This window comes from Salmo trutta, chromosome 31 (genome assembly GCF_901001165.1).
Source record: "Salmo trutta chromosome 31, fSalTru1.1, whole genome shotgun sequence".
NCBI classification, from domain to species: domain Eukaryota; kingdom Metazoa; phylum Chordata; class Actinopteri; order Salmoniformes; family Salmonidae; genus Salmo; species Salmo trutta.
The window spans coordinates 18,260,101-18,287,407 of record NC_042987.1 but is presented as its reverse complement, the minus strand read 5'-3'; the positions used below and the strand labels follow the sequence as shown (position 1 = coordinate 18,287,407).

At 42.6% G+C, this 27,307-nt stretch overlaps 1 protein-coding gene across 7 annotated transcripts in view; it reads left to right on the top strand.

The window, feature by feature from the left end:
• Nucleotides 1–27,307, top strand: part of LOC115169670 (5'-AMP-activated protein kinase subunit gamma-2) — a 63,113-nt gene that overhangs the window by 30,456 nt on the left and 5,350 nt on the right. For 6 of the 7 annotated variants that reach the window (XR_003870900.1, XM_029725533.1, XM_029725532.1 and 3 more), the window contains 5 exons: nt 13,561–13,796; nt 21,628–21,688; nt 22,199–22,305; nt 22,966–23,047; nt 27,213–27,271. Coding sequence is in view for 6 of the 7 variants with exons in the window: in XM_029725533.1 (XP_029581393.1) it covers nt 13,561–13,796; nt 21,628–21,688; nt 22,199–22,305; nt 22,966–23,047; nt 27,213–27,271 (545 nt within the window). In the remaining variant the exon portion in view is untranslated. Of the gene's footprint in view, nt 1–13,560; nt 13,797–20,575; nt 21,354–21,627; nt 21,689–22,198; nt 22,306–22,965; nt 23,048–27,212; nt 27,272–27,307 lie in introns of those variants that run through there. The other variant, XM_029725537.1, reaches the window with a different exon arrangement.

Here is a 27,307-nt window from a genome sequence, read left to right as displayed (position 1 = left end):
ATGTTTTTTCATTCAATCTAATTCATCGTGATTTAAGAGTACTCTCGTGCTACATAGAATGGTAATTGATAGTCCTGCTGCTTGAGCTGGGGGATAATACGACACTGTTATTTTTGACCCACATCTGTTAGTCTCTATGTAATCATCGCTGCTCTGATTTGGAACGTTAAACTTTATGAAAATGACGGTGTCTCTCCTTCAGGAGTGTCAGGGACAGGGTCATCACACTGGATACATGGGGTTTTATGAATGTTGCCTTTGGGACATTTCACTGGATGCTTGGGGCGTACGGACAGTGGCCCTGAGTGACACTGCCATGAACTCCACAGCTCCTGATTTAACCCTAGTCTGACCTGGGATCAGTGGAGGAAGAGGTCAAGGCCCAACTGTCATTATGATGTGAACCTGTATGTGGTGCTCAGTTTATTTTGTTCTGGCCCCATACTGTATGTGGTGCTCAGTTTATTTTGTTCTGGCCCCATGCTGTATGTGGTGCTCCAGTTTATGTTGTTCTGGCCCCATACTGTATGTGGTGCTCAGTTTATTTAGTTCTGGCCCCATACTGTATGTGGTGCTCAGTTTATTTTGTTCTGGCCCCATGCTGTATGTGGTGCTCAGTTTATTTTGTTCTGGCCCCATGCTGTATGTGGTGCTTAGTTTATTTTGTTCTGGCCCCATGCTGTATGTGGTGCTCAGTTTATTTTGTTCTGGCCCCATACTGTATGTGGTGCTCCAGTTTATTTTGTTCTGGCCCCATGCTGTATGTGGTGCTCAGTTTATTTTGTTCTGGCCCCATGCTGTATGTGGTGCTTAGTTTAGTTTATTTTGTTCTGGCCCCATGCTGTATGTGGTGCTTAGTTTATTTTGTTCTGGCCCCATGCTGTATGTGGTGCTCAGTTTATTTTGTTCTGGCCCCATGCTGTATGTGGTGCTCCAGTTTATTTTGTTCTGGCCCCATGCTGTATGTGGTGCTCCAGTTTATTTTGTTCTGGCCCCATGCTGTATGTGGTGCTCCAGTTTATTTTGTTCTGGCCCCATGCTGTATGTGGTGCTCCAGTTTATTTTGTTCTGGCCCCATGCTGTATGTGGTGCTCAGTTTATTTTGTTCTGGCCCCATACTGTATGTGGTGCTCCAGTTTATTTTGTTCTGGCCCCATACTGTATGTGCTGTTGCCAAGTCTTCTATGGTTACAACAGGACAATAATAGAAAAGTTTGGCATGTCAACAATATAAGAGTTGTCTACACTACAGCACGTACAGTATGGCACCAGGCTAGAAGAGTTGTCTACACTACAGCACGTACAGTATGGCACCAGGCTAGAAGAGTTGTCTACACTACAGGACGTAATGTATAGGACCAGGCTACATTTTGGTGCTGTGTTTATCATACACGGATTGCACAGTGTGATGAGACCACAGCCATAAGTAAATATATCAGTAGCACTTTACTAAAAGCCAACAGGTGTAATGCATTTTGACGTGGTTTAAATGCAAGATTTCAGCAGCATGTATGACCCCATTTATAAGGTTATTATAAGCTCGATTTAAACAATTTACACACATAGATGTGAGGTCTGATGTGAGGTCTGATGTGAGGTCTGATGTGAGGTCTGATGTGAGGTCTGAGCTCACATGTCATGTAGTGTGGGGGAAAGGGAAAGGGGGAATGTTAAGGATTTACAAAATGTACTACTCTCGCACAATCACACACACAAACAAACACAAACAAACACATGTATTACACAAGGGTGATCAGGGATGGTTGTTGCTGTGTCTCCCTAAGGAGTTTGTGTGAGTCCCACAAACCCCTTACATACAGTGCCTTCGGAATGTATTCAGACCCCTTGACTTTTTCCACATTTTGTTACATTACAGCCTTATTCTAAAATTGATTAAATAAAGAAAATCCTCAACAATCTACATACAATACCCCATATTGACAAAGCGAAGTAAGTTTTTAGATATATATATATATATATAAGATCTTATTTACATACACTACCGTTCAAAAGTTTGGGGTCACTTAGAAATGTCCTTTTTGGAAGAAAAGCAATTTTTTTTGTCCATTTTAAAATAACATCAAATTGATCAGAAATACAGTGCAGACATTGTTAATGTTGTAAATGACAATTGTAGCTGGAAACGGCAGATTTATTTATGGAATATCTACATATCTGCCTAGAAGGCCAGCATCCATATCTCAGACTGGCCAATAAAAAGAAAAGATTAAGATGGGCAAAAGAACACAGACACTGGACAGAGGAACTCTGCCTAGAAGGCCAGCATCCCGAAGTCGCCCCTTCACTGTTGATGTTGAGACTGGTGTTTTGCGGGTACTATTTAATGAAGCTGCCAGTTGAGGACTTGTGAGGTGTCTGTTTCTCAAACTAGACACTCTAATGTAACTTGTCCTCTTGCTCAGTTGTGCACCGGGGCCTCCCACTCCTCTTTCTATTCTTGTTAGAGACAGTTTGCGCTGTTCTGTGAAGGGAGTAGTACACAGCGTTGTATGAGATCTTCAGTTTCTTGGCAATTTCTCGCATGGAATAGCCTTCATTTCTCAGAACAAGTATAGACTGACAAGTTTCAGAAGAAAGTTATTTGTTTCTGGACATTTTGAGCCTGTAATCGAACCCACAAATGCTGATGCTCCAGATACTCAACTAGTCTAAAGAAGGCCAGTTTTATTGCTTGTATAATCAGCACAACAGTTTTCAGCTGTGCTAACATAATTGCAAAATAGTTTTCTAATGATCAATTAACTAACACAATGTGCCATTGGAACACAGGAGTGATGGTTGCTGATAATGGGCCTCTGTACGCCTATGTAGATATTCTATAAAAAATCTGCAGTTTCCAGCTACAATAGTCATTTACAACATTAACAATGTCTACACTGTATTTTTGATCAGTTTGATGTTATTTTAATGGACAAAAATGTGCTTTTCTTTCAAAAACAAGAACATTTCTAAATGACCCCAAACCTTTGAACAGTAGTGTAAGTATTCAGACCCTTTGCTATAAGACTCAAAATTGAGTTGCAACAGGTGCATCCTGTTTACATTGATCATCCTTGATCCTTGAGATTTTTCTGCAACTTAATTGGAGTCCACCTGTGTAAATACAATTGATTGGACATTTGGAAAGGCACACACCTGTCTATATAAGGTCCCACAGTTCACAGTGAATGTCAGATCAAAAACCAAACCATGATGTCGAAGGAATTGTCCATAGAGTTCCGAGACAGGATTGTGTCGAGGCACAGACCTGTGGAAGGGTATCAGAGAGCACAGTGGCCTCCATCATTCTTAAATGGAAGAAGTTTGGATCCACCAAGGCTCTTACTAGAGCTGTCCGCCCAGCCAAACTGAGCAATTGGGGGAGAAGGGCCTTGGTCAGGGAGGCAACCAAGAACACAATGGTCACTCTGACAGAGCTCTAGAGTTCCTCTGTGGAGATGGGAGAATCTTCCAGATGGACAACCATCTCTGCAGCACTCCACCAATCAGGCCTTTATGGTAGAGTGGCCAGACGGAAGCCACTCCTCAATAAAAGGCACATAACAGCCCGCTTGGAGTTTGCCAAAAGGCACCTAAAGGACTCTCAGACCATGAGAAACAAGATTCTCTGGTCTGATGAAACCAAGATTGAACTCTTTGGCCTGAATGCCAAACGTCACGTCTGGAGGAAGCCTGGCACCATCCCTACGGTGAAGCATGGTGGTGGCGGCAACGTGCTGTGGGGATGTTTTTCAGCGGCAGGGACTGGGAGACTAATCAGGATCGAGTCAAAGATGAACGGAGCAAAGTACAGCGAGATCCTTGATGAAAACCAGCTCCAGAGTGCTCAGGACCTCAGACTGGGATGAAGGTTCACCTTCCAACAGGACAACGACCCTAAGCACACAGCAAAGACAACACAGGAGTGGCTTCAGGGAAAGTCTCTGAATGTCGTTGAGTGGCCCAACCAGAGCCTGGACTTGAACCCGATTGAACATCTCTGGAGAGACCTGAAAATAGCTGTGCAGCAACACTCTCCATCCAACCTGACAGAGCTTGAGAGGATCTGCAGAGAAGAATGGGAGAATCTCTCCAAATACAGGTGTGCCAAGCTTGTAGCGTCATACCCAAGAATACTCCAGGCTGTAATCGCTGCCAAAGGTGCTTCAAGAAAGTACTGAGTAAAGGGTCTGAATACTGATGTAAATGTCATATTTCATTTTTTATTTTTTTTGCTAACATTTCTAAAAACCTGTTTTTGCTTTGTCATTATGAGGTATTGTGTGTAGATTGATGAGGGACAAAAAACATTTAATCAATTTTAGAATAAGGCTGTAGCGTAACAAAATGTGGAAAATGTCAAGGGGTTTTTATACTTTCCGAATGCACTGTACATCAGACAGCCAGGTCAGATCATATTGCTGATACACTCAAAACCACAGTCTCACAACCCAACATGGCTGACAGCCCAGTCACCCCTTTCAAACTCCTAAGGGAAATCTGCCACTCACCACTGCAGATCAGAAACACTGATTGCTTAATGTTGAGGCCCAGCAGTATTGTGACACCTGCCTTCCTCCTTAGACTTAATGGGAAGAACATTGGCCAATATGATGCCGTCACAGTCTTGGTTCACCATTGCCCTTCTCTACACAAAGTTTTCAAAATGTAGTGTGACACAATCTGACATGCTGAATTAGATGTCGATTATTGGGTGTTTCAGTTAACCAACTGAGGGGCCAGTCTGCAAAGTCCAATGGGCCAGTGCTGGTCTATGGACTAGACGCAGGGGTGGGCAACGAGGGCCTGATTTGGTGTCACACTTTTTCTCCATCCTTAGCAAACACAGCTGATTTTAATCAAATGTCATTCTAAACTGAAGATCATGATTAGGTGATTATTGGAGTCAGGTGTGTTAGCTGGGGCAAAACTGTGACACCAATCAGGCCCTCGAGGACTAGAATTGCCCACCCCTGGAGAGGTTAAGAAACACTGGTATAGATGACTCCAATACCCCGTGTGGTGTATTCCCCCTCCCCTCCCTGCTGTCCCCCTGTGTTATCTTCTCCTGTGGAATGTGCCACAACAGCGTAGCTAAAATAAGACACCAAAACAACTGAAGAGTTGGCTGGTATTAGCCAGCTAAATGTCAGGAGATAGCTGGACTGGGCAGACGTGTTTTTGTGTGACACGATGAATGCCTGTGCAGATTTATCTTTATCTTAAGTTGAGCTTTCTTTAGATGGTATAGCGGTTTACTATTTACTTTTGAATGTTGAATGTAACTGCCATTTTAGTATTCAGTCCCTTTTATTTGAACGCAGTATTTGCATCTCTGGAGAAGCAGAAGTCAGTGTGTGCGCTGTATGGTTTACTAGGGGTTTCTATACACAGCCATAAAATTAGAAGTATAACAATTACTCTAAAGAGAAGGTAGTGAATTAGTTTGTATGCCGCCAATCCAAAACCATGACATCGGGTTTATAAACTGATATACAAAACAACAATAGATGCATCGATTCATTCTTTTCAATTAAAATTATTAGATATATTTTCGCTACAAAAAGACTGCTCAATATATTGGGCAATGAACAGTCAGCCCTGTGCAGACTCTGCCACGAGGAAACAGAATCAATAGTTCATCTCTGTTGGTACTGTCCTTGGAGTCAGGTCCAGAAGGGGTTGTTAAGTCATGTCTGTGTTCAGATGGACCAACAACAGTACTATAAGGAGATCTGAAAAACCATGATCAATCAATGGGAAATATGATTATACTCTTAAAAGTAAAGTATTTATTTTTAGGGCAATCTCTGTAGAAATGGTACGAGTAGAGAGGTTCAAGACCCCGTAAGACAGTAAAATATAAGGATGTATTGCAAAGTAAAATGGTAATATACCGGGAAAAATGTGTTAAGTCTAAAGATATCAGTGGGGGGAATTAAGATTAGAGGGATTGGTTGATTTGAGTCCAGTAGAAATAGGAGGAGGCTATATGTACACTGAACAAAAATATAAACGCAACATGAAACACTTCCGGAGCGAGCAGTCGCACTTCGCTTCGCTCCACAGGTAATATTACACTTCTTTACATTACAACGGTTTGGTTTGTTTGATCTGAGCAATTTTTTCTTAGCTATCAAAGATAATTGTGTAGTTTAGAGTAATTATCGAGGCCCTACCTCACCTCGCTCATCAACTCATCCTTGACCGCTGGCTACGTCCCTTCCGTCTTCAAGAGAGCGAGAGTTGCACCCCTTCTGAAAAAACCTACACTCGATCCCTCCGATATCAACAACTACAGACCAGTATCCCTTCTTTCTTTTCTCTCCAAAACTCTTGAACGTGCCGTCCTTGGCCAGCTCTCCTGCTATCTCTCTCAGAATGACCTTCTTGATCCTAATCAGTCAGGTTTCAAGACTGGGCATTCAACTGAGACTGCTCTTCTCTGTGTCACGGAGGCTCTCCGCACTGCTAAAGCTAACTCTCTCTCCTCTGCTCTCATCCTTCTAGACCAATCTGCTGCCTTTGATACTGTGAACCATCAGATCCTCCTCTCCACCCTCTCCGAGCTGGGCATCTCCGGCGCGGCCCACGCTTGGATTGCGTCCTACCTGACAGGTCGCTCCTACCAGGTGGCGTGGCGAGAATCTGTCTCCGCACCACGTGCTCTCACCACTGGTGTCCCCCAGGGCTCTGTTCTAGGCCCTCTCCTATTCTCACTATACACCAAGTCACTTGGCTCGGACATATCCTCACATGGTCTCTCCTATCATTGCTACGCAGACGACACACAATTAATCTTCTCCTTTCCCCTTCTGATAACCAGGTGGCGAATCGCATCTGCATGTCTGGCAGACATATCAGTGTGGATGACGGCTCACCACCTCAAGCTGAACCTCGGCAAGACGGAGCTGCTCTTCCTCCCGGGGAAGGACTGCCCGTTCCATGATCTCACCATCACGGTTGACAACTCCCTTGTGTCCTCCTCCCAGAGTGCTAAGAACCTTGGCGTGACCCTGGACAACACCCTGTCATTCTCCACGAACATCAAGGCGGTGACCCGATCCTGTAGGTTCATGCTCTACAACATTCGCAGAGTACGACCCTGCCTCACACAGGAAGCGGCGCAGGTCCTAGTCCAGGCACTTGTCATCTCCCGTCTGGATTACTGCAACTCGCTGTTGGCTGGGCTCCCTGCCTGTGCCATTAAACCCCTACAACTCATCCAGAACGCCGCAGCCCGTCTGGTGTTCAACCTTCCCAAGTTCTCTCACGTCACCCCGCTCCACCGCTCTCTCCACTGGCTTCCAGTTGAAGCTCGCATCCGCTACAAGTCCATGGTGCTTGCCTACGGAGCTGTGAGGGGAACGGCACCTCCGTACCTTCAGGCTCTGATCAGGCCCTACACCCAAACAAGGGCACTGCGTTCATCCACCTCTGGCCTGCTCGCCTCCCTACCTCTGAGGAAGCACAGTTCCCGCTCAGCCCAGTCAAAACTGTTCGCTGCTCTGGCACCCCAATGGTGGAACAAGCTCCCTCACGACGCCAGGACAGCGGAGTCAATCACCACCTTCCGGAGACACCTGAAACCCCACCTCTTTAAGGAATACCTGGGATAGGATAAAGTAATCCTTCTAACCCCCCCCCCCCCCCAAAAAAGATTTAGATGCACTATTGTAAAGTGGTTGTTCCACTGGATATCATAAGGTGAATGCACCAATTTGTAAGTCGCTCTGGATAAGAGCGTCTGCTAAATGACTTAAATGTTAAATGTTAAAGTGTTGGTCCCATGTTTCATGAGGTGAAATAAAAGATCCCAGAAATGTTCCATATGCACAAAAAGCTTATTTCTCTCAAATTTTGTGCACAAATTTGTTTACATCCCTGTTAGTGACCACTTCTCTTTTGCCAAGATAATCTTTCCACCGGACAGGTGCGGCATATCAAGAAGCTGATTAGCTGTCCCGTGTGGCTCAGTTGGTAGAGCATGGTGTTTGCAACGCCAGGGTTGTGGGTTCGATTCCCATGGGGGACCAGTATGGAGAAAAAATGTATGAAATGTATGCATTCACTACTGTAAGTCGCTCTCTATAAGAGCGTCTGCTAAATGACTAAAATGTAAATGTAAATGATTAAACAGCATGGTCATTACACAGGTTCACCTTGTGTCGGGGACAATAAAAGGCAACTCTAAAATGTACAGTTTTGTCACACAACACAATCCCACAGATGTCTCAAGTTTTGAGGGAGCGTGCAATTGGCATGCTGACTGCAGGAATGTCCACCAGAATTGTTGCCAGAGAATTTAATGTTAATTTCTCTACAATAAGCTGCCTCCAATGTCATTTTTGGAGAGAATTTGGCAGTACGTCCAACTGGCCTCACAACCGTATGGCGTCGTGTGGGCGAGCGGTTTGCTGATGTCAACGTTGTGAACAGAGTGCCCCATGGTGGCGGTGGGGTTATGGTAGGTGCAGGCATAATCTACAGACAGCGAACACAATTGCATTTTATCGATGGCAATATTGTGAAGAGATCCTGAGGTCCATTGTAAGTGTCACGTTGTATAATGATTGGAGAAAGGCGCAGGAATACGAAATATGGTTTTTTATTTCACTACCCAAAATAGCGTACGTCATAAACATGAATAGGACGAAGCCCAAAACAAACACGTGTGTGTGTGTGTGTGTGTGTGTGTGTGTGTGTGTGTGTGTATATATGTATATATAACACAGGGCTGTGACCCAAACAAAGAGCGAGGTGTAAACCTCTCATAAATACACGGGACGAGACCCGTAATAACAAGTCCACAGTAACACGCAAGCCGATACAACAGAGCACAGGTACTCACAAGACCAACGGACATGGAACAATAAGGAACAGAGGGCACATATATACACATACTAATCAGGGGGAATGGGAACCAGGTGTGCGTAATGAGACAAGACAGTCCGGGGTTGGTGGTGATGATCCAGTTCAGTGACGTCTAGAAAGATGGTGACGTAGACCTCCGGAGCTGGTTAACAGAATGAATAAATAGCTTCCATTACTCTACTCAGCAAACTGGATGCAGTCTATCACAGTGCCATCCGTTTTGTTACCAAAGCCCCTTATACCACCCACCACTGCGACCTGTATGCTCTAGTCGGCTGGCCCTCGCTACATATTTGTTGCCAGACCCACTGGCTCCAGGTCACCTATAAGTCTATGCTAGGTAAAGCTCCGCCTTATCTCCGCTCACTGGTCACGATAACAACACCCACCCGTAGCACATGCCCCAGCAGGTATATCTCACTGATCATCCCCAAAGCCAACACCTCATTTGGCCACCTTTCCTTCCAGTTCTCTGCTGCCAATGACTGGAACGAATTGCAAAAATCGCTGAAGTTGGAGACTTTATTTCCCTCACCAACTTTAAACATCAGCTACCTGAGCAGCTAACCGATCACTGCAGCTGTACATAATCCATCTGTAAATTGCCCACCCAATCTACATCCCTATACGGTTTTTATTTTATTTATTTTTCTGCTCTTTTGCACACCAGTATTTCTACTTGCACATCATCATATGCTCATTTATCACTCCGGTGTTAATCTGCTAAATTGTAATTATTCGCTCCTATGGTCTATTTATTGCCTACCTCTTCATGCCTTTTGCACACACTATATATAGACTTTCTTTTTTTCTACTGTGTCATTGACTTGTTTATTGTGTTATTGCTTGTTTATTGTTTACTCCATGTGTAACTCTGTGTTGTTGTCTGTGTCACAATGCTTTGCTTTACCTTGGCCAGGTCGCAATTGTAAATGAGAAATTGTTCTCAACTTGCCTACCTGGTTAAATAAAGGTGAAATAAAAAAAGAAAAAAAAGAATATATATGTGTGTGTGTGTGTGTGTGTGTGTGTGTGTGTGTGTGTGTGTGTGTGTGTATACAAACAAACAAACATACATACATACATACATACATACATACATACAGTTGATGTCGGAAGTTTACATACACTTAGGTTGGAGTCATTTAAAATGTCTTGTTAACAAACTATAGTTTTGGCAAGTCGGTTAGGATATCTACTTTATGCATGACACAAGTCATTTTTCCAACAATTGTTTTCAGACAGATTATTTCACTTATAATTCACTGTATCGCAATTCCAGTGGGTCAGAAGTTTACATGCACTAAGTTGACTGTGCCTTTAAACAGCTTGGAAAATTCCAGAAAATGATGTCATGGCTTTAGAAGTTTCTGATTGACTCAAATTATTAGCCTATTGGAGTTGTGGATGTATTTCAAGGCCTACCTTCAAACTCGGTGCCTCTTTGCTTGACATCATGGGAAAATCAAAAGAAGTCAGCCAAGACTTCAGAAAAAAATGGTAGACCTCCACAAGTCTGGTTCATCCTTGGGAGTAATTTTCAAACGCCTGAAGGTACCAAGTTCATCTGTACAAACAATAGTACGCATGTATAAACACCATAGGTCCACGCAGCCGTCATACCGCTCAGGAAGGAGACGTGTTCTGTCTCCTATAGATGAATGTACTTTCGTGCGAAAAGAGCAAATCAATCCCAGAATAACAGCAAAGGACCTTGTGAACATGTTGGAGGAAACAGGTACAAAAGTATCTATATCCACAGTAAAAACAAGTCCTATATTGACATAACCTAAAAGGCCGCTCAGCAAGGAAGAAGCGACTGCTCCAAAACTGCCATTAAAAAAGCCAGACTACGGTTTGCAATTGCACATGGGGACAAAGATCGTACTTTTTGGAGAAATGTCCTTTTGTCTGATGAAACAAAAGTAGAACTATTTGGCCATAATGACAATCGTTATGTTTGGAGGAAAAAGGGGGAGGCTTGCAAGCCGAAGAACACCATCCCAACCGTGAAGCACGGGGGTGACAGCATCATGTTGTGGGGGTGCTTTGCTGCAGGAGGGACTGGTGCACTTCACAAAATAGATGGCATCATGAGGTAGGACAATTATGTAGATGTATTGAAGCAACATCTCAAGACATCAGTCAGGAAGTTAAAGCTTAGTCGCAAATGGGTATTCCAAATGGACAATGACCCCAAGCATACTTCCAAAGTTGTGGCAAAATGGCTTAAGGACAGCAAAGTCAAGGTATTGGAGTGGCCATCACAAAGCCCTGACCTCAATCCTATAGAAAATGTGTGGGCAGAACTGAAAAAGTGTGTGCGAGCAAGCCTACAAACCTGACTCAGTTACACCAGCTCTGTCAGGAGGAATAGGCCAGAATCCACCCAACTTATTGTGGGAAGCTTGTGGAAGGCTACAAGAAATGCTTGACCCAAGTTAAACAATTTAAAGGCAATGCTACCAAATACTAATTGAGTGTATGTAAACTTCTGACCCACTGGGAATGTGATGAAAGAAATGAAAGCTGAAATAAATCATTCTCTATACTATTATTCTGACATTTCACGTTCTTAAAATAAAGTGGTGATCCTAACTGAACTAAGACAGGGAATGTTTACTAGGATTACATGTCAGGAATTGTGAAAAACTGAGTTTAAATGTATTTGGCTAAGGTGTATGTAAACTTCCGACTTCAACTGTATATTGAATTGCAATGTTTTCCACCAGATCCTCCAACCAGTGGAGGGGTTGGTTTAAAAAAAAAAGGGTGATCAGAAATAATGCAAGCAAAGTTATTTGATAGACTAATCTGTCTGCTAGCAAAAACAACGGTTTATTTATGTTTCTGCTGTGTAATGCAACCTGGGAAGTGGTCGTTTTTCAGATCAAACCATTAGTTTGCTTGAACAATTTACATTTGGGTTCAAGTAATCCCTAATCACCTCCGCTGTTACGACAGTGTGCTTTCATAAGGCAGTTATGACTTATAGGTCTATAGGTGATTGTTAGATAAGTGAGGGGTGACTTGAATGTCAAAGTGAAGTTGTTGATAAGTTACTGGAGATGAGCAGAGTCCCATGGCGGTCCCATGGTCGAGTGGAGGAAATGTGAACCAGCCGGTACGCATCACTCACGTCACTGGCCTCAGAAATATGTCAGCAGGGTGGGGCTAGGGCCATGTGTGTGGGTGTCATATGTCAACCCGTTCCCCGTGCTCGGACGTGACTGCTGAGGGGCATGTGAGGGCTGTCATGTGATCAAGCGACAGCCTCGACCTGACAGACACTGCCAGAACAGGAGTCTGCTAGCCTCTCAGGCAGCTGTCCAATAATACAATGGCCAGAGTGAATGATATATCACTGTTAGTACTGTATGGTATACTGTACACTAGATACAGATAACTGCCAAAATAAAGGGAACACTTGAGTAAATGAGGGATACAAAGTATATTGAAAGCAGGTGGTTCCACACAGGTGTGGTTCCTGAGTTAATTAACCAATTCACATCCCATCATGCTTAGGGTCATGTATAAAAATGACCAGTTGCCCATTTATTTTGGATACCATGGCTAAAAGAAGAGATCTCAGCGACTTTGAAAGAGGGGACTCAAAGGAGAATAGGGGTTTAAAGGGTGTGTGTGCGTGTCAGTCAGTCACCAGATCTCAACCCTATTGAAAACTTATGTGAGATTCTTGAATGGTGCCTAAGACAGCATTTTCCATCAACAAAACACCAAATGATAGAATTTCTAGTGGAAGAATGGGGTCACATCCCTCCAATAGAGTTCCAGACACTTGTAGAATCTATGCTAAGACGCATCGGAGCTGTTCTGGCGGCTTGTGGTGGCCCATCGCCCTATTAAGATGCTTTATGTTGGTGTTTCCTTTATTTTGGCAGTTACCTGTATCTTTTCACTGATTTATGATATGATACACATCAAGGCTGGGTAATGGCACAGTGGTAGTAGTACATGAAGCTAGGAATAGAGGAAGGAAGGATCGATAACTATATTCCACTCTATTGTTAATTGCCAGAATACATTGATTTGTTTGAAATTTGAACCAGCTTTGGATACATTTTTTAGGTGTTCCAAGATGTTCTCTGATACTGTGTGTTGGTCCAACCCGTTCCTGACAACCTACAGTACATTCAAATAAGTCTACTGTAGTTGTCATAGGACTCACAAGCTTTGCTTGCACTGCAGTGATCCACTGAAATCAATTGATTGCTGTTCTTTAGGGACAGGGTGGGCTGGATATTTTCATTATTTTCTTGGCAGGTTTCCAGGCCCTGGCAGCACTTAACCACACATGATGTGAATGGAAAATCCCATCAGCAAGCTCAACTCAGATGATTCATCTGGATGAATCAAGTACTATTGACCCATCAGCTTTGCTGATGATAAATGAGGATACTTAATGATATTCCAATCAATATTGTTCTGAAAAGCAAAATATCTTGGAGCCACTCCACTATTACAGTATCATGTGACAAGCACATACTCTGTTGAAAGGGTACAGTATATCCCAATCAGAAAGGCCACACTTGAGTAGAGATTGACTGTGAACATTGCAACAGCACTACAGGAGATGTCTAGGGAAACTCCATTTATAAATGACAGGCCAGTGTAGACCAGTGCTAACTGCTAATCCTTTCTCTGGTCCTTGTTTTTCCTCCACAGTCTCCGGCATCTCGTCTTCCCCCACCCCACCCAGCACCCCCACCCAGGCCCCTAGCCAGTCCATGCTGTTCCCCCAGGAGGTCCACCAGAGTGTCCCTGAACGTCTGGGCCGCTCCCTCTCATCACCCCCACCAGACACCGGACAGCGCCTCAGCCTGCCCGCCTCTGCCAAGCCCCCCATGTCCTCCTCTCCGATACCCTACGCCTTCCCACTGACCCAAGCTACCTCACAGCCAGTGAGTGGTACCTCTTTCTACCTACTACACCAACTGCTGGTTTAGGCTGTTTGTTAGTGGCAGTGATAATTGATAGTGCAGTGAAGCAATATTGCAGCGTTGCCGAGGAAAAGTGGTGTAAGGGAGAAGCTAATGTGATTTTCTGAGTCTCCAAGTTCCCAACCTTTTTCCCCCAGGGCCCCCTTTTTCACATTGTTTTATCCCCCCCCCCTTTCGATAATTGTTATTAAATACAACACCAGCTTGATTTTTTTATTATTTGTGGGACCTAGGAAAATGTTGTTTTGAAAATAAATTCTACATAGTTTAACAAGACTAATGTCTTTAAGGTAAGATAGTACTTTATTAATCTCTCACAGGAACATTTTTATTGCACCAGCCAATACATATATTACCAATAAATACACCATAAAAACACAACAAGAACACACAGACACTAAGAGCAGCACATCATCGATGAATATAAAAACGAAGTGTTCGTGTTAAAAAGCCTCATAGCATATGGTAAAAAGGATTTCCGAAAACGTTTTGTTTTGGACCTGGGTAAAAAAAAAATCTGTCTGCCATCAAACTTCAATGCTCCGGACAGATACTGTGGAGGTGGCTAGTGTTAGCCTCTATACTGCTGAGCTTTTAGAGGAGCCTCTTATCCAGGATGGGCTCTAGATTGTCCTGGTGGGTGCTAATGGTAGATCCAGTCTTCTTGATGATTTTGTTCAGCCTGTCTCTAATGGTGTTACCCCCCCGAGCAGATTACGCTGTAAAACAGGACACTAGACACAACGCTATTAAAAAATATTTGGAGCATTTTTGAGCAGACCTCAAAGGATCTGAGCTTCCTTAAAAAGAATAACCTTTACTGAGCTTTTTGAAAAACCATGGAGGTGTTCTCTTTCCACTGCAGCTTATCGTCAATCACCACCCCCAGGTATTTCTACGAGTCCACAGTGATGACCACAGGAGATGCGCTCCTTCTTCCTCCTAAAGTCTATCAACCAGCTCTTTGGTTTTAGACACATTCAGCTCCAGGTGGTTTTAGATGCACCGTGCCACAAATGAGGATATTTCCTCCCTGTGTAGGGAGTCGTCATCCTTCGTGATGCTGCCTATAATTCCTGAATCATCTGAAAACATTTTGTAGGTGACAGGAGGCTTGGGTGAGCCGGCTGTCTGCTGTGTAGAGGGGGAGGAGGAATGGTGATAGAACCTTCACTTTTGTGGCACCTGTGTTAGTGATGATGGTTTCTGAGACAGAGTGGTTCTGTTGTCTGACCCATTGCGGCCTGTCAGTGAGGTAGTCCATGAACCAGGTGATGGTGGAAGGATGTAACTGTAACCTGTGGTTCGCAGGCTAGAAGATTGGCCTGGATATTGTTGAGTGCACTGGAAAACACTAATAACATAATGCGGACTGCTCTCTCCAAGTGATCATATGCTTTATGCACCATGAACAGCAGTGCATCTTCCACACCTATCTTGGCCTGGTTGGCAAACTGCAGGGAGTCAAGAAACATGCTGCTCAAGTTGCGCAAGGACCACTCTCTCAAACACCATCATCAACTGAGAAGTGAGTGCAACAGGCCTGACGTTGTTTAGGCCCTGTCTCTTGGCGTTTTTGGGAACAGGCACAATGCAGGAGGATTTCCACTGTGTAGGTACAGTAGAGGTAGACAGTGACTGTATTTGTATTTGTATTTATTATGGATCTCCATTAGCTGTTGCCAAGGCAGCAGCTACTCTTCCTGAGGTTCAGCAAAATGAAGGCAGTTATACAATTTAAAAAACATTACAATACATTCACAACAGATTTCACAACACATTAAATGTGTGCCCTCAGGCCTGTACTCTACTACCACATATCTACATCACAAAATCCATGTGTACATGTGTGTATAGTGCGTATGTTATCATGTGTGTGTATGCCTGTGTCTCTTCATAGTCCCCACTGTTCCACTAAGCTGGGTGGACACTACACGACTTTCAAAATCCTAACATTGCTGAGCCTCTTACTTTAAATTACCGTCTTTCCTCAAATCACATCAAATCAAATTGTATTAACCACACCCGCCGAATACAACAGGTGTAGACCTTACAGTGAAATGCTTACTTACGAACCCCTAACCAACAGTGCAGTTTCAAAAAATACGGATAAGAATAAGAGATAAAAGTAACAAGTAATTAAAGAGCCGCAGTAAAAAATGGAATAAATAACAATATATACAGAAGGGGCGCCGGTTAGTTGAGGTAGTATGTACATGTAGGTAGAGTTCATTAAAGTGACTATGCATAGATGACAACAGAGAGTGGCAGTGGTGTGGAGCAATGTGAATAGTCTGGGAAGCCATTTGACTAGATGTTCAGGAGTCTTATGGCTTGGGGGTAGAAGCTGTTTAGAAGCCTCTTGGACCTAGACTTGGCACTCCGGTACCGCTTGCTGTGTGGTAACAGAGAGAACAGTCTATGACTAGGGTGGCTGGAGTCTTTGACAATTTTTAGGGCCTTCCTCTGACACCGCCTGGTATAGAGGTCCTGGATGGCAGGAAGCTTGGCCCAGTGATGTACTGGGCTGTTCTCACTGCCCTCTGTAGTGCCTTGCGGTCAGAGGCTGAGCAGTTGCCATACCAGGCAGTGATGCAACCAGTCAGGATGCTCTCGATCGTGCAGCTGTAGAACCTTTTGAGGATCTCAGGACCCATGCCAAATCTTTTTAGTTTCCTAAGGGGGAATAGGCTTTGTTGTGCCCGCTTCACGACTGTCATGGTGTGCTTGGACCATGTTAGTTTGTTGGTGATGTGGACACCAAGGAACTTGAAGCTCTCAACCTGCTCCACTGCAGCCCCATCGATGCTCGGTCCTCATTTTCCTGTAGTCGACAATCATCTCCTTTCTCTTGATCACATTGAGGGAGAGGTTGTTGTCCTGGCACTACATGGCCAGGTCTCTGACCTCCTCCCTATAGGCTGTCTCGTCGTTGTCGGTGATCAGGCCTAACACTGTTGTGTCATCAGCAAACTTAATGATGGTGTTGGAGTCGTGCCTGGCCGTGCAGTCATAAGTGAACAGTGTGTATAGGAGGGGACTGAGCACGCACCCCTGAACGGCCCCTGTGTTGAGGCTCAGCGTGGCGAATGTGTTGTTACCTACCCTTACAACCTGATGGCGGCCCGTCAGGAAGTCCAGGATCCAGTTGCAGAGGGAGGTGTTTAGTCCCAGAATCCTTAGCTTACTGATGAGCTTTGAGGGCACTATGGTGTTGAACGCTGAGCTGTAGTCAATGAATAGCATTCTCTCATAAGTGTTCCTTTTGTCCAGGTGGGAAAGGGCAGTGTGGAGTGCAATAGAGACTGCATCATCTGTGGATCTGTTGGGGTGGGTCTAGGGTTTCTGGGATGATGGTGTTGATGTGAGCCATGTCCAGCCTTTCATAGCACTTCATGGCTACAGACGTGAGTGCTACGGGTCGGTAGTCATTTAGGCAGTTTACCTTGGTGTTCTTGGGCACAGGCACTATGATGGTCTGCTTAAAACACATTGGTGTTATAGACTCGGACAGGGAGAGGTTGAAAATGTCAGTGAAGACACTTGCTAGTTGGTCAGCGCATGCTCGCTGTACACATCCTAGTAATCCGTCTGGCCCTGCGGCTTTGTGAATGTTGACCTGTCTAAAGGTCTTACTCACATCGGCTGCGGCGAGTGTGATTCCTGTAGTTTTTTGTGTGTTGCCTACGTAATGGTGCACACACTAAACGATCTGGCACAGATGGTAATCACACACTACAAGATTCTTCACTTGGTCGTGAGGACTCTCGATACCATGCTGTCTGGCAAAATCTATGATGTGATTCGATTTACGTAGCTACAAGCTGTTGCTCAAAGCAGCCTCATAAACATTCAGTCAGACGTTCACGCTTGCCATACAGCGTTGAAATATCTAGCCAACATTTTGAATTGAATAGCATTGCTTGTGAACTTCAGAGTTGTAACGATTTGTCACTTTGGCTTTGTTTTGAAGGCAAGTACAAATAAATCCTAGTTGTAGTCATCAGTCCTGCTCGAGAGTCTACACATTCTGGGTGAAGCTAAACAACGTCATCTCACTGGCTTCTTCTCTGGCGAGCTCTCATTGGCTATTGCCGATTACCGTTCTCAAAACATGTCGTTGCATATCTCACGCTACAAGAGCGTTGCAGATTTTGTGCCAATTAAAATCAAACCTGTTTGAAAATATCAGGACGTCTGGGGCTGCTCAAAGATGAAATGCGCCTTTTACCCGCTCACATTAAACGAGCGTCAGTAACGGCCGCGCGCCCCGAGTTGGCAACGACAAAAGGATTTTGTCTCCGATCTCACAAACTTGTCTGGGACAGCTAAAATGCCGGCCAAAATCATGTAGTGTACACCCGACTTAAGGTGTATTTTTATCTGTTTTTTACTGCTTGCATGAGTTACTTGATGTGGAATAGAGTTGCATGTAGTCATGGCCCCATGTAGTACTGTGCACCTCCCATAGTCTGTTCTGGACTTGGGGACTGTGAAGAGACCTCTTGTGGCATGTCTTGTGGGGTATGCATGGGTGTCTAAACTGTGTGCTAGTCGTTTAAAAACAGACAGCTCGGTGCATTCAACATGTCAATACTTCTCACAAATACAAGTAGTGATGAAGTCAAGCTCTCCTCTACTTTGAGTCAGGAGAGATTGACATGCATATTATTAATGTTAGCTCTCTGTGTACATTGAAGTTCCAGCCGTGCTGCCCTGTTCTGGGCTAATTGTAATTTCCCTTGCCCTGCCTTGTTGAAAGTGTTGTTAAGAAGGAAGAGCAGCCCTTTATTATAGACAGACCTCTCCCCATTTTAGCAACTTGTCTGCTTTGACCATGACAGTTTTCAATCGTGGCAGTTTAGTCTCCTCAACTTGCTCAATTTCCACATTATTCATTACAAGATTTAGTCGAGGTTTAGTGTTTAGTGAATGACTTGTCCCAAATATTTAGGACTAAGTTATTTCTTGCCACCCATTCTGAAACTGACTGCAGCTCTTTGTTAAGTGTTGCAGTGATTTCACTTGCTTTGGTAGCTGACGTTGTATGGTGTATCAATTATCCCAGTCATTACAAAGATACAGCTGTCCTTCCTAACTCAGTTGCCAGAGAGGAAGGAAACCGCTCAGGGATTTCACCATGAGGCCAATGTTGACTTTAAAACAGTTAGTTTGGCTGTGATAAGAGAATAACTGACGATGGATCAACAACATTGTACTTACTCCACAATACTAACCTAAATGACAGAGTGAAAATAAGGAAGCCTGTATAGAATTCAAATATTATAAACCATGCATCCTGTTTGCAATAAGGCACTGAAGTAAAACTTCAAAAAAATGTGTCAAAGAAATAAACTTAATGTCCTGAATACAAAACATTATGTTTGTGGCAAATCACATCACTGAGTACCACACTTCATATTTCCAACCATGGTGGTGGCTGCATCATGATATGGGTATGCTTGTCACTGGCAAGGACTAGGGAGTTTTTTAAGATAAAAAGAAACTGAATAGAGCTAAGCACAGGCAAAATCCTCGAAAAACCTGCTTGTCTGCTTTCCAACTGACAATGGGAAACAAATGCACCTTCAGTAGGACATTAACATTAAACACAAGGCCAAATATACACTGGAGTTGCTTTCCAAGATGACATTGAATGTTCCTGATTGGCCTAGTTACAGTTTTGACTTAAATCTTCTTGAAAATCTATCAAAGATTTGAAAATTGCTGTCTAGCAATCATCAACAACCAACTTGACAGAGCTTGAACAATTTTAAAAAGAATAATGTGCAAATATTGTACAATTCACATGTGTAAAGCTCATAAAGACTTACCCAGAAAGACAACTGTAATCGCTGCCAAAGGTGATTCTAACGTGTATTGACTCAGTGGTGTGAATACTTATGTAAATTAGATATTTATGTATTTCATTTTCAATACATTTGCTAACATTTCTAAAAACATATTTTAACTTTGTCATTATGGGGTATTGTGTGTAGATGGGTGAATATTTTTTTTATACATTTTGAATTCAGGCTGTAACACAACAAAATGTTGGGGGGTATGAATACTTTCAAAAGGCACTGTATTTGATTGATTGAGGATGTGATATATTTTTTAAACTAATACTTCAAGTAACTGTCTGTGTGTTTGAGCTATTGCACACACTACCCTGACAGTGTAAGTCAATATTTCATCACCATCCTTGGTTTTATTGTTGCTTCTTACACCCTAACCCTCACAATTATAAGACTGTGAGCCATAAGTATCGCTCTCTTTCTCTCTAATATTGATAATTTCTCGCAGTCTCTCCTCACCGCTCTCTCTCTCTCTCTCCTCACCTCTCTCTCTCTCAACACACACTAGGCTCTCCTCTTACCATAATCAAAGGAATGACTTCTCTCCCAAATCCAATCTGGAAGCGTGTTAATGAAACAGCCCTCCATCTCTAGAATTTAAATCCCCATGTTTACCTACAGCACGTTCCCTTCCCTGTTCCCTGTGGCAGTGCAGCAGCAGCAGATTGGGATGGGATTCGTGCCTGTGCTGATGCGGGGTTAGGCTGAAAATTGCTGTGTCACGATGAGGTATAGGGTGACTCTGGGGTTGGTTGGACATCCCAGGGGTGAGCTTTCAGGGCTGTTTCTTCTACTGCACTGGATTAGGGTTTAATCAAGGGGCTAGGGGAGATGAGGAAACTTTTTTTTTTTTACGATTTTGAATCCTCATATGCTGCAAAGAGCACAGTATGGCTTGGCTCATGGTACGTGCCATGATGAAGTGTTTTGTAGGATAGGGAGGAAGGCAACTTACCTCATTGACATTTGCATGTTAGCGCTGTACACAGACTTATTTTGTTATAGGATTATTTTGCTGCAGCACAGCCTCTGTCTCTGCACAGTGTCTTAGTCATTGTGCAGCAGCCAGCCTACTTCATCCCATTCATCCCTTGTCACATGGATTTTTTTAAATGCACTATCCATATACGTAAATAATTCTCTATTATGCAAATTGCTGCATTTTAATGTCCTGCAAAAAAAAATTATGGGCATAGAGAAGGACAGGAATCCTTGGCTTCTGGCTGCTTGGCAACATAAGGGATTTCCTAATATGGTGAAAAGCCTTGGTTGTTTTGCATATAGGATTCTAGTGCGTGTTCATAATAATAAATGAAACTTGAACGAATTGCCCTGTCGTTCACAATCCACAGAATGCGCAGAAAAACATGCTTCCGAGCAGATACACTGTCACGCGTAGCCTATGTCAGTCTGTTTTAGAAAAAAATATTTTTGCCTTGTTTTTTTATCCAGAAGAGTTGTACACTCCTATGTAGTATGATCCTACTGTAGGCATTGGCTGCATTGATTGCAGCAAAATAGATTTAGGAATGTTCCACTAATACTGAGTTAAGGGGTGTGTAGTCTACTAATAATGTGCCATTACAGTTACTGGCAGGCACAGAGCTCCAGATATGAATTGCCCACAGTCTACAGTAGAAACTTGGACAAGGGCAATTGAGTGAGTTGCACGCAGTACGTATTTTGTCATTGTCAGACAGACGGGGCTTGCTTTTCTTAATGTTGGCTTTGCGCAAAGATTTTTAGCCTACTGTCAGTCTCTCAAAAAGATAGATGATTTTGTCATGGTGTAAAGTGCCAGCAGTTATTGAATGTATATTGTTATTTTAATCTTAACTTTGCCAAACGGCGAGTAGGTGTGCGCCTGAAAGCGTGCGACTGATGTCATATTGTGGTTGGTTTGGAGCGCGTTCTTGACTGTCTTATTCTTACAGAATTTCTACGGTTTATTCGAAGGCATGCTGGAGAAACTTGAACTAGACGATGATGGTGTTGGTAAGTGCATTTACTTAGTAGACTAGTCTACATTTTCATTTTACTTGATGGTTTTACATAGCCATTTATTTCAAGTTTTTGCTATTTTATTTGCATATAGTTGAAGACCAGGGCTCAATATGGAATGCAGGATGCTGATTTGTAAAGTGCTGGTGTGAATTGTAATGTGAATATTAATTCCATTACATTGGTGACACCGGTTGCTATTCACGGAATATGATGCTTCATAGGATAAATTACTCCGTTTCTGCTTATTTTACCAATACAACAAGTGTCATCCTGATTGCAAAATCACAATCCTTCACATGTAAGTCTTATTATGCAAGATGTATTTTGATCATAACCCAATGATTGCCTGGTGATAGCGCTAAGCCGTTTGCAGTTCTGTCAGCGTGCGCTGTTGGAATAAGGGATTCCCCCAGCCCAAGAGGTGGCATCATTGGTTCAGTATGAATATTGAGATTATCCGATATACACATTTAGTGTGAATATTTGTGTCTGTCTTTCCAGCTGCTGAACCAGACAGTGATATTTACATGCGCTTTATGAAGTCCCATAGCTGCTATGACATCGTTCCCACCAGCTCCAAGCTGGTTGTGTTTGACACTGGACTGCAAGTAAGTAAGCCCAGCTCCTCCACATCACTACACTTTGACATCACGATGGACCTATCATGGATAAGGGACCATATTCAAAAAGCACTTCAAAGTAGAAGTGCTGATCGAGGATTCTTTTTCCCTTTTAGATCATAATGGATAAGATTACATGGACACGGGGGACCTGATCTTAGATCAGCAATCTGAGACACTTTCTGGCCAGGCCCAGACAGACACACACACACAGGGTTGAGAATTCACAGACTATGTAAAGATAAATTTGAGTAGGCCTGACTATAACCTAACTTTGAGCATCAGTATAGCATTTGTTTATCTTCCTAGGTTTGTCCGCTGAGGAACATTCTTATGGCTATTGAAGTGTCTCATTGGTTAGAAAGGCACTGAGAGCGGTTTGGTTAATGTTCCATGAGGAGAGCAATGCTATTGCTAGTGCTAATGATTTGCCTCATAAAATGGTTAAACAGTAATCAGCCACTGAATCTATTAAACTCAAGGTTTTAGTTCCCTTATCTGAGGATGAAACCCATTAAAACCAGAATGCTGTAGTGTTTTATTTGGATTTCAACGGAACACTTCCACATTTGTACAATATGTACAATACCACCTTCAGAAACTTGCCATCCATGTGTTTTTGTGTATGATTGTGGTCTTTTCTCACAGGTGAAGAAGGCTTTCTTTGCCTTAGTGGCCAATGGGGTGCGTGCTGCTCCACTGTGGGACTCAGAGAGGCAGTGTTTTGTGGGTAAGAAACACCTTTTGTGTATGACACACGTTCACATGAAATGCATTCACGCTTAATGCATTCACTGATGCAAACACCTATATCCACCAATGAATGCGTATCAGGGCCGTAGCCAGGGTCTGAGATTTAGTCAGGCCCGGGAAGAAAGCTGAAACTCATTTTAATGCATTTCTATACAATTTAAAAACTCTAAAATGCTAATTCAAAGAACAGCAAAAACAAGCAAAACCCCAGCCATTATCACATTGGTTGCTGTAGCTTCGTTCACCTCAGTCGATCTATAAACACATAGCCTGTTAGCTATACAGTTAGCCACTACACATTAACTCACATTAACTCAGCACCGGAATTAAAAACGTTTTTGTTGTTGCAGTTTTACAGCTAATTTCCTACAATTCTACACATATTGCCATGACTTATCTGAGTGAGAGTGACTAACAAAATCAATAGGGTCCCTGCAGGCCCTGTCGGTAATTCGTCCATGATTACTACACGTTTAGATGGCTGGCTAGACTCACTAGACTAATTTACCGATCTAAAACATGTTAGCTGACATGGGCTAATTGAGTGACTGTCAGTGAGTGACGCAACAAGAGGAAAACTGATGATGCACAACCAAGTTTTGAAATTGCACCTTGTGTATTCTACTATTCTAACTCTCAAGTTGAGACGCCAACTGAATTCCTAGTTTATATACTGGTACTATATATATATATATATATATATATATATATATATATATATATATATATATATATATTATAGTACCAGTCAAAAGTTTGGACACACCTACTCATTCAAGGGTTTTTCTTTATTTGTACTATTTTCTACATTGTTGAATAATAGTGAAGACATCAAAACTATGAAATAATTCATATGGAATCATGTAGTAAGCAAAAAAGTGTTAAACAAATCAAAATATATTTTGTATTTGAGATTCTTCAAAGTAGCCACCCTTTGCATTGATGACAGCTTTGCATGCTCTCAACCAGCGTCATAAGGAAGTCACCTGGAATGCATTTCAATTAACAGGTGTGCCTTGATAAAAGTTCATTTGTGGAATTTATTTCCTTATTGCGTTTGAGCCAATCAGTTGTGTTGTGACAAGGTAGGGGTGGTATACAGAAGATAGCCCTATTTGGTAAAAGACCAAGTCCATATTATGGCAAAAACAGCTCAAATAAGCAAATAGAAACCACTGTCCATCCTTACTTTAAGACATGAAGGTCAGTCAATCCTGAACATTTCAAGAACTTTGAAAGTTTCTTCAGTGCAATCGCAAAAACCATTAAGCGCTATGATGAAACTGGCTCTCATGAGGACCGCCACAGGAAAGGAAGACCCAGAGTTACCTCTGCTTCAGAGGATACGTTCATTAGAGCTACCAGCCTCAGAAATTGCAGCCCAAATAATAGCTTCACAGAGTTCAAGTAACAGACACATCTCAACATCAACTGTTCAGAGGAGACTGTGTGAATCAGGCCTTCATGGCCGAATTGCTGCAAAAAAAACACTACTAAAGGACACCAATAAGAAGAAGAGACTTGCTTGGGCCATGAAACACGAGCAATGTACATTGAGATTTTTTTTGCTTCCAACCGCCGTGTCTTTGTGAGACGCGGTGTGGGTGAATGGATGTTCGCCGCATGTGTGGTTCCCACTGTGAAGCATGGAGGTGGTGGCGTGAGGGTGCTTTGCTGGTGACACTGTCAGTGATTTATTTAGAATTCAAGGTGCACTTAACCAGCATGGCTACCACAGCATTCTGCAGCGATACGCCATCCCATCTGGTTTTCGCTTAGTGGGACTATCATTTGTTTTTCAGTAGGAAAAAGTCATAGACTGTTCTCTACTACCGCATGGCAAGCGGTACCGGAGTGCCAAGTCTAGGACAAAAAGGCTTCTCAACAGTTTTTACCCCCAAGCCATAATACTCCTGAACAGGTAACCAAATGGCTACCTGGACTATTTGCATTGTGTGCCCCCCAACCCCTCTTTTACACTGCTGCTACTCTCTGTTAATCATATATGCATAGTCACTTTAGCTATACATTCATGTACATACTACCTCAATTGGGCCGACCAACCAGTGCTCCCGTACATTGGCTAATCGGCCTATCTGCATTGTGTCCTGCCACCCACCACCTGCCAACCCCTCTTTACGCTACTGCTACTCTCTGTTCATCATATATGCATAGTCACTTTAACCATATCTACATGTACATACCACCTCAATCAGCTTGACTAACCAGTGTCTGTATGTAGCCTCGCTACTGTATATAGCCTCACTACTGTTTTTCACTCTTTTTTTCTTTACTTACATATTGTTCACCTAATACCTTTTTTGCACTATTGGTTAGTGGTAAGTAAGCATTTCACTGTAAGGTCTACACCTGTTGTATTCGGCGCATGTGACAAATACACTTTGATTTGATTTGACAATGACCCAACACACCTCCAGGCTGTATAAGGGCTATTTGACCAAGAAAGAGAGTGATGGAGTGCTGCATCAGATGACCTGGCCTCCACAATCATCCGACCTCATCCCAAATGAGATGGTTTGGGATGCGTTGGACCGCAGAGTGAATGAAAAGCAGCCAACAAGTGCTCAGCATATGTGGGAACTCCTTCAAGACTGTTGGAAAAGCATTCCTCATGAAGCTGGTTGAGAGAATGCCAAGAGTGTGCAAAGCTGTCATCAAGGCAAAGGGTGGCTACTTTGAAGAATCCAAAATCTAAAATATATTTAGATTTGGTTAACACTTTTTTGGTTACTACATGATTCCATATGTGTTATTTCATAGTTTTGATGTATTCACTATTATTCTACAATGTAGAAAATAGTAAAAATAAAGAAAAACTCTTGAACGAGTAGGTGTGTCCAAACTTTTGACTGATATATGTATGTATGTATGTATGTATGTATGTATGTATGTATGTATGTATGTATGTATGTATGTATGTATGTATGTATGTATGTATGTATGTATGTATGTGTGTATGTGTATATATATATATATTCTGGACTCTGACATTGCTCTTTCTGATATTTATTAGTTTCTTTCTTAAATTGTTGGAGTTTGTGTGTATTGTTTTGTATTGTTATGCATAACAATGTATACTGCATTGTTGGAGCTAGAAACATAAGCATTTCGCTGCACCTGCGATAACATCTGCTAATTATGTGTACGAGACAAATAAAGTTTTATTTGATTTGATTTATAGACCACATGAATTTAGACCACATTAACCAAATTCAATAAAACTTGCTAAATTGCAATTTTGGCATGTCCCTCTGTGCACACTCTGGGACTTCTATGAAGAGTTTTACCCACTTAACCCCCAAATTTCTCCAACTTTTCACCATCACTCTAAAGCCTTAGTTATTATGTTGCTTGAAAATGTCATTTCTGCAGATTATTATTATTTATGTCATGTGATTAGTGATTGATCTAATCACATGAAACGTCTGTCCCTCATTTTAAAGTCAACCCTGTTACGTGAACTGAACTCTCTTTTTAATATGGTGAAATTATTCCTTTTTAAAATCTTTTTTTCAAAAGAAACGTTGAACATCTAATAGTCAAACTAAAGTGTAAAAGCCGGTGAGCTGGTTCTACTCTTTTTGGCCATTTTCTGGTGTTTTGTGGTGTAAAACTGAATGGGTCGAGCACAACACATCAACTCCTTGTTACCCATAGCTAGACAGGCCACACATGTTTTATCAATACATTTCTTTTAATTTTGCATTCAATTGCCCATCCCTGTTGTACATAACAAGCTTCCATTCCCCCTGTCACGAGGGGACTCATGGCTGATTTAAGATGAAATCGTCAACCCGAATACTTTATTTGAAACTTAGGCACTTACTATAGTCATTTTTATTTACCCTGTTGAGATGGGAAAACGTGTTTTTTAATGAAGTTGTACGTGTGCTCTTTATGACAGAATGTACAGAATTGGTGAACTATTTATTATTTAGATGAAGCTATATTACCCAAAAGGTACACTCATTTGGTGGAACGACCCAGAGTCAGTTTTGTTATGAGTCATGGCCAGTCGAGCGTGATTTGTTGACATGAAGTCCGTTAGCAACCTAATGCTTCACAACAGCTTCATGACAACTGCTAGTCATTATGAAGGCATACATCTCTTCTCATTTCAGGAATGTTGACAATCACAGACTTCATCATCATACTACACAGATACTACAAGTCACCGTTGGTAAGTTTGAGTGGACAAAACCATGTGCGTTATGTT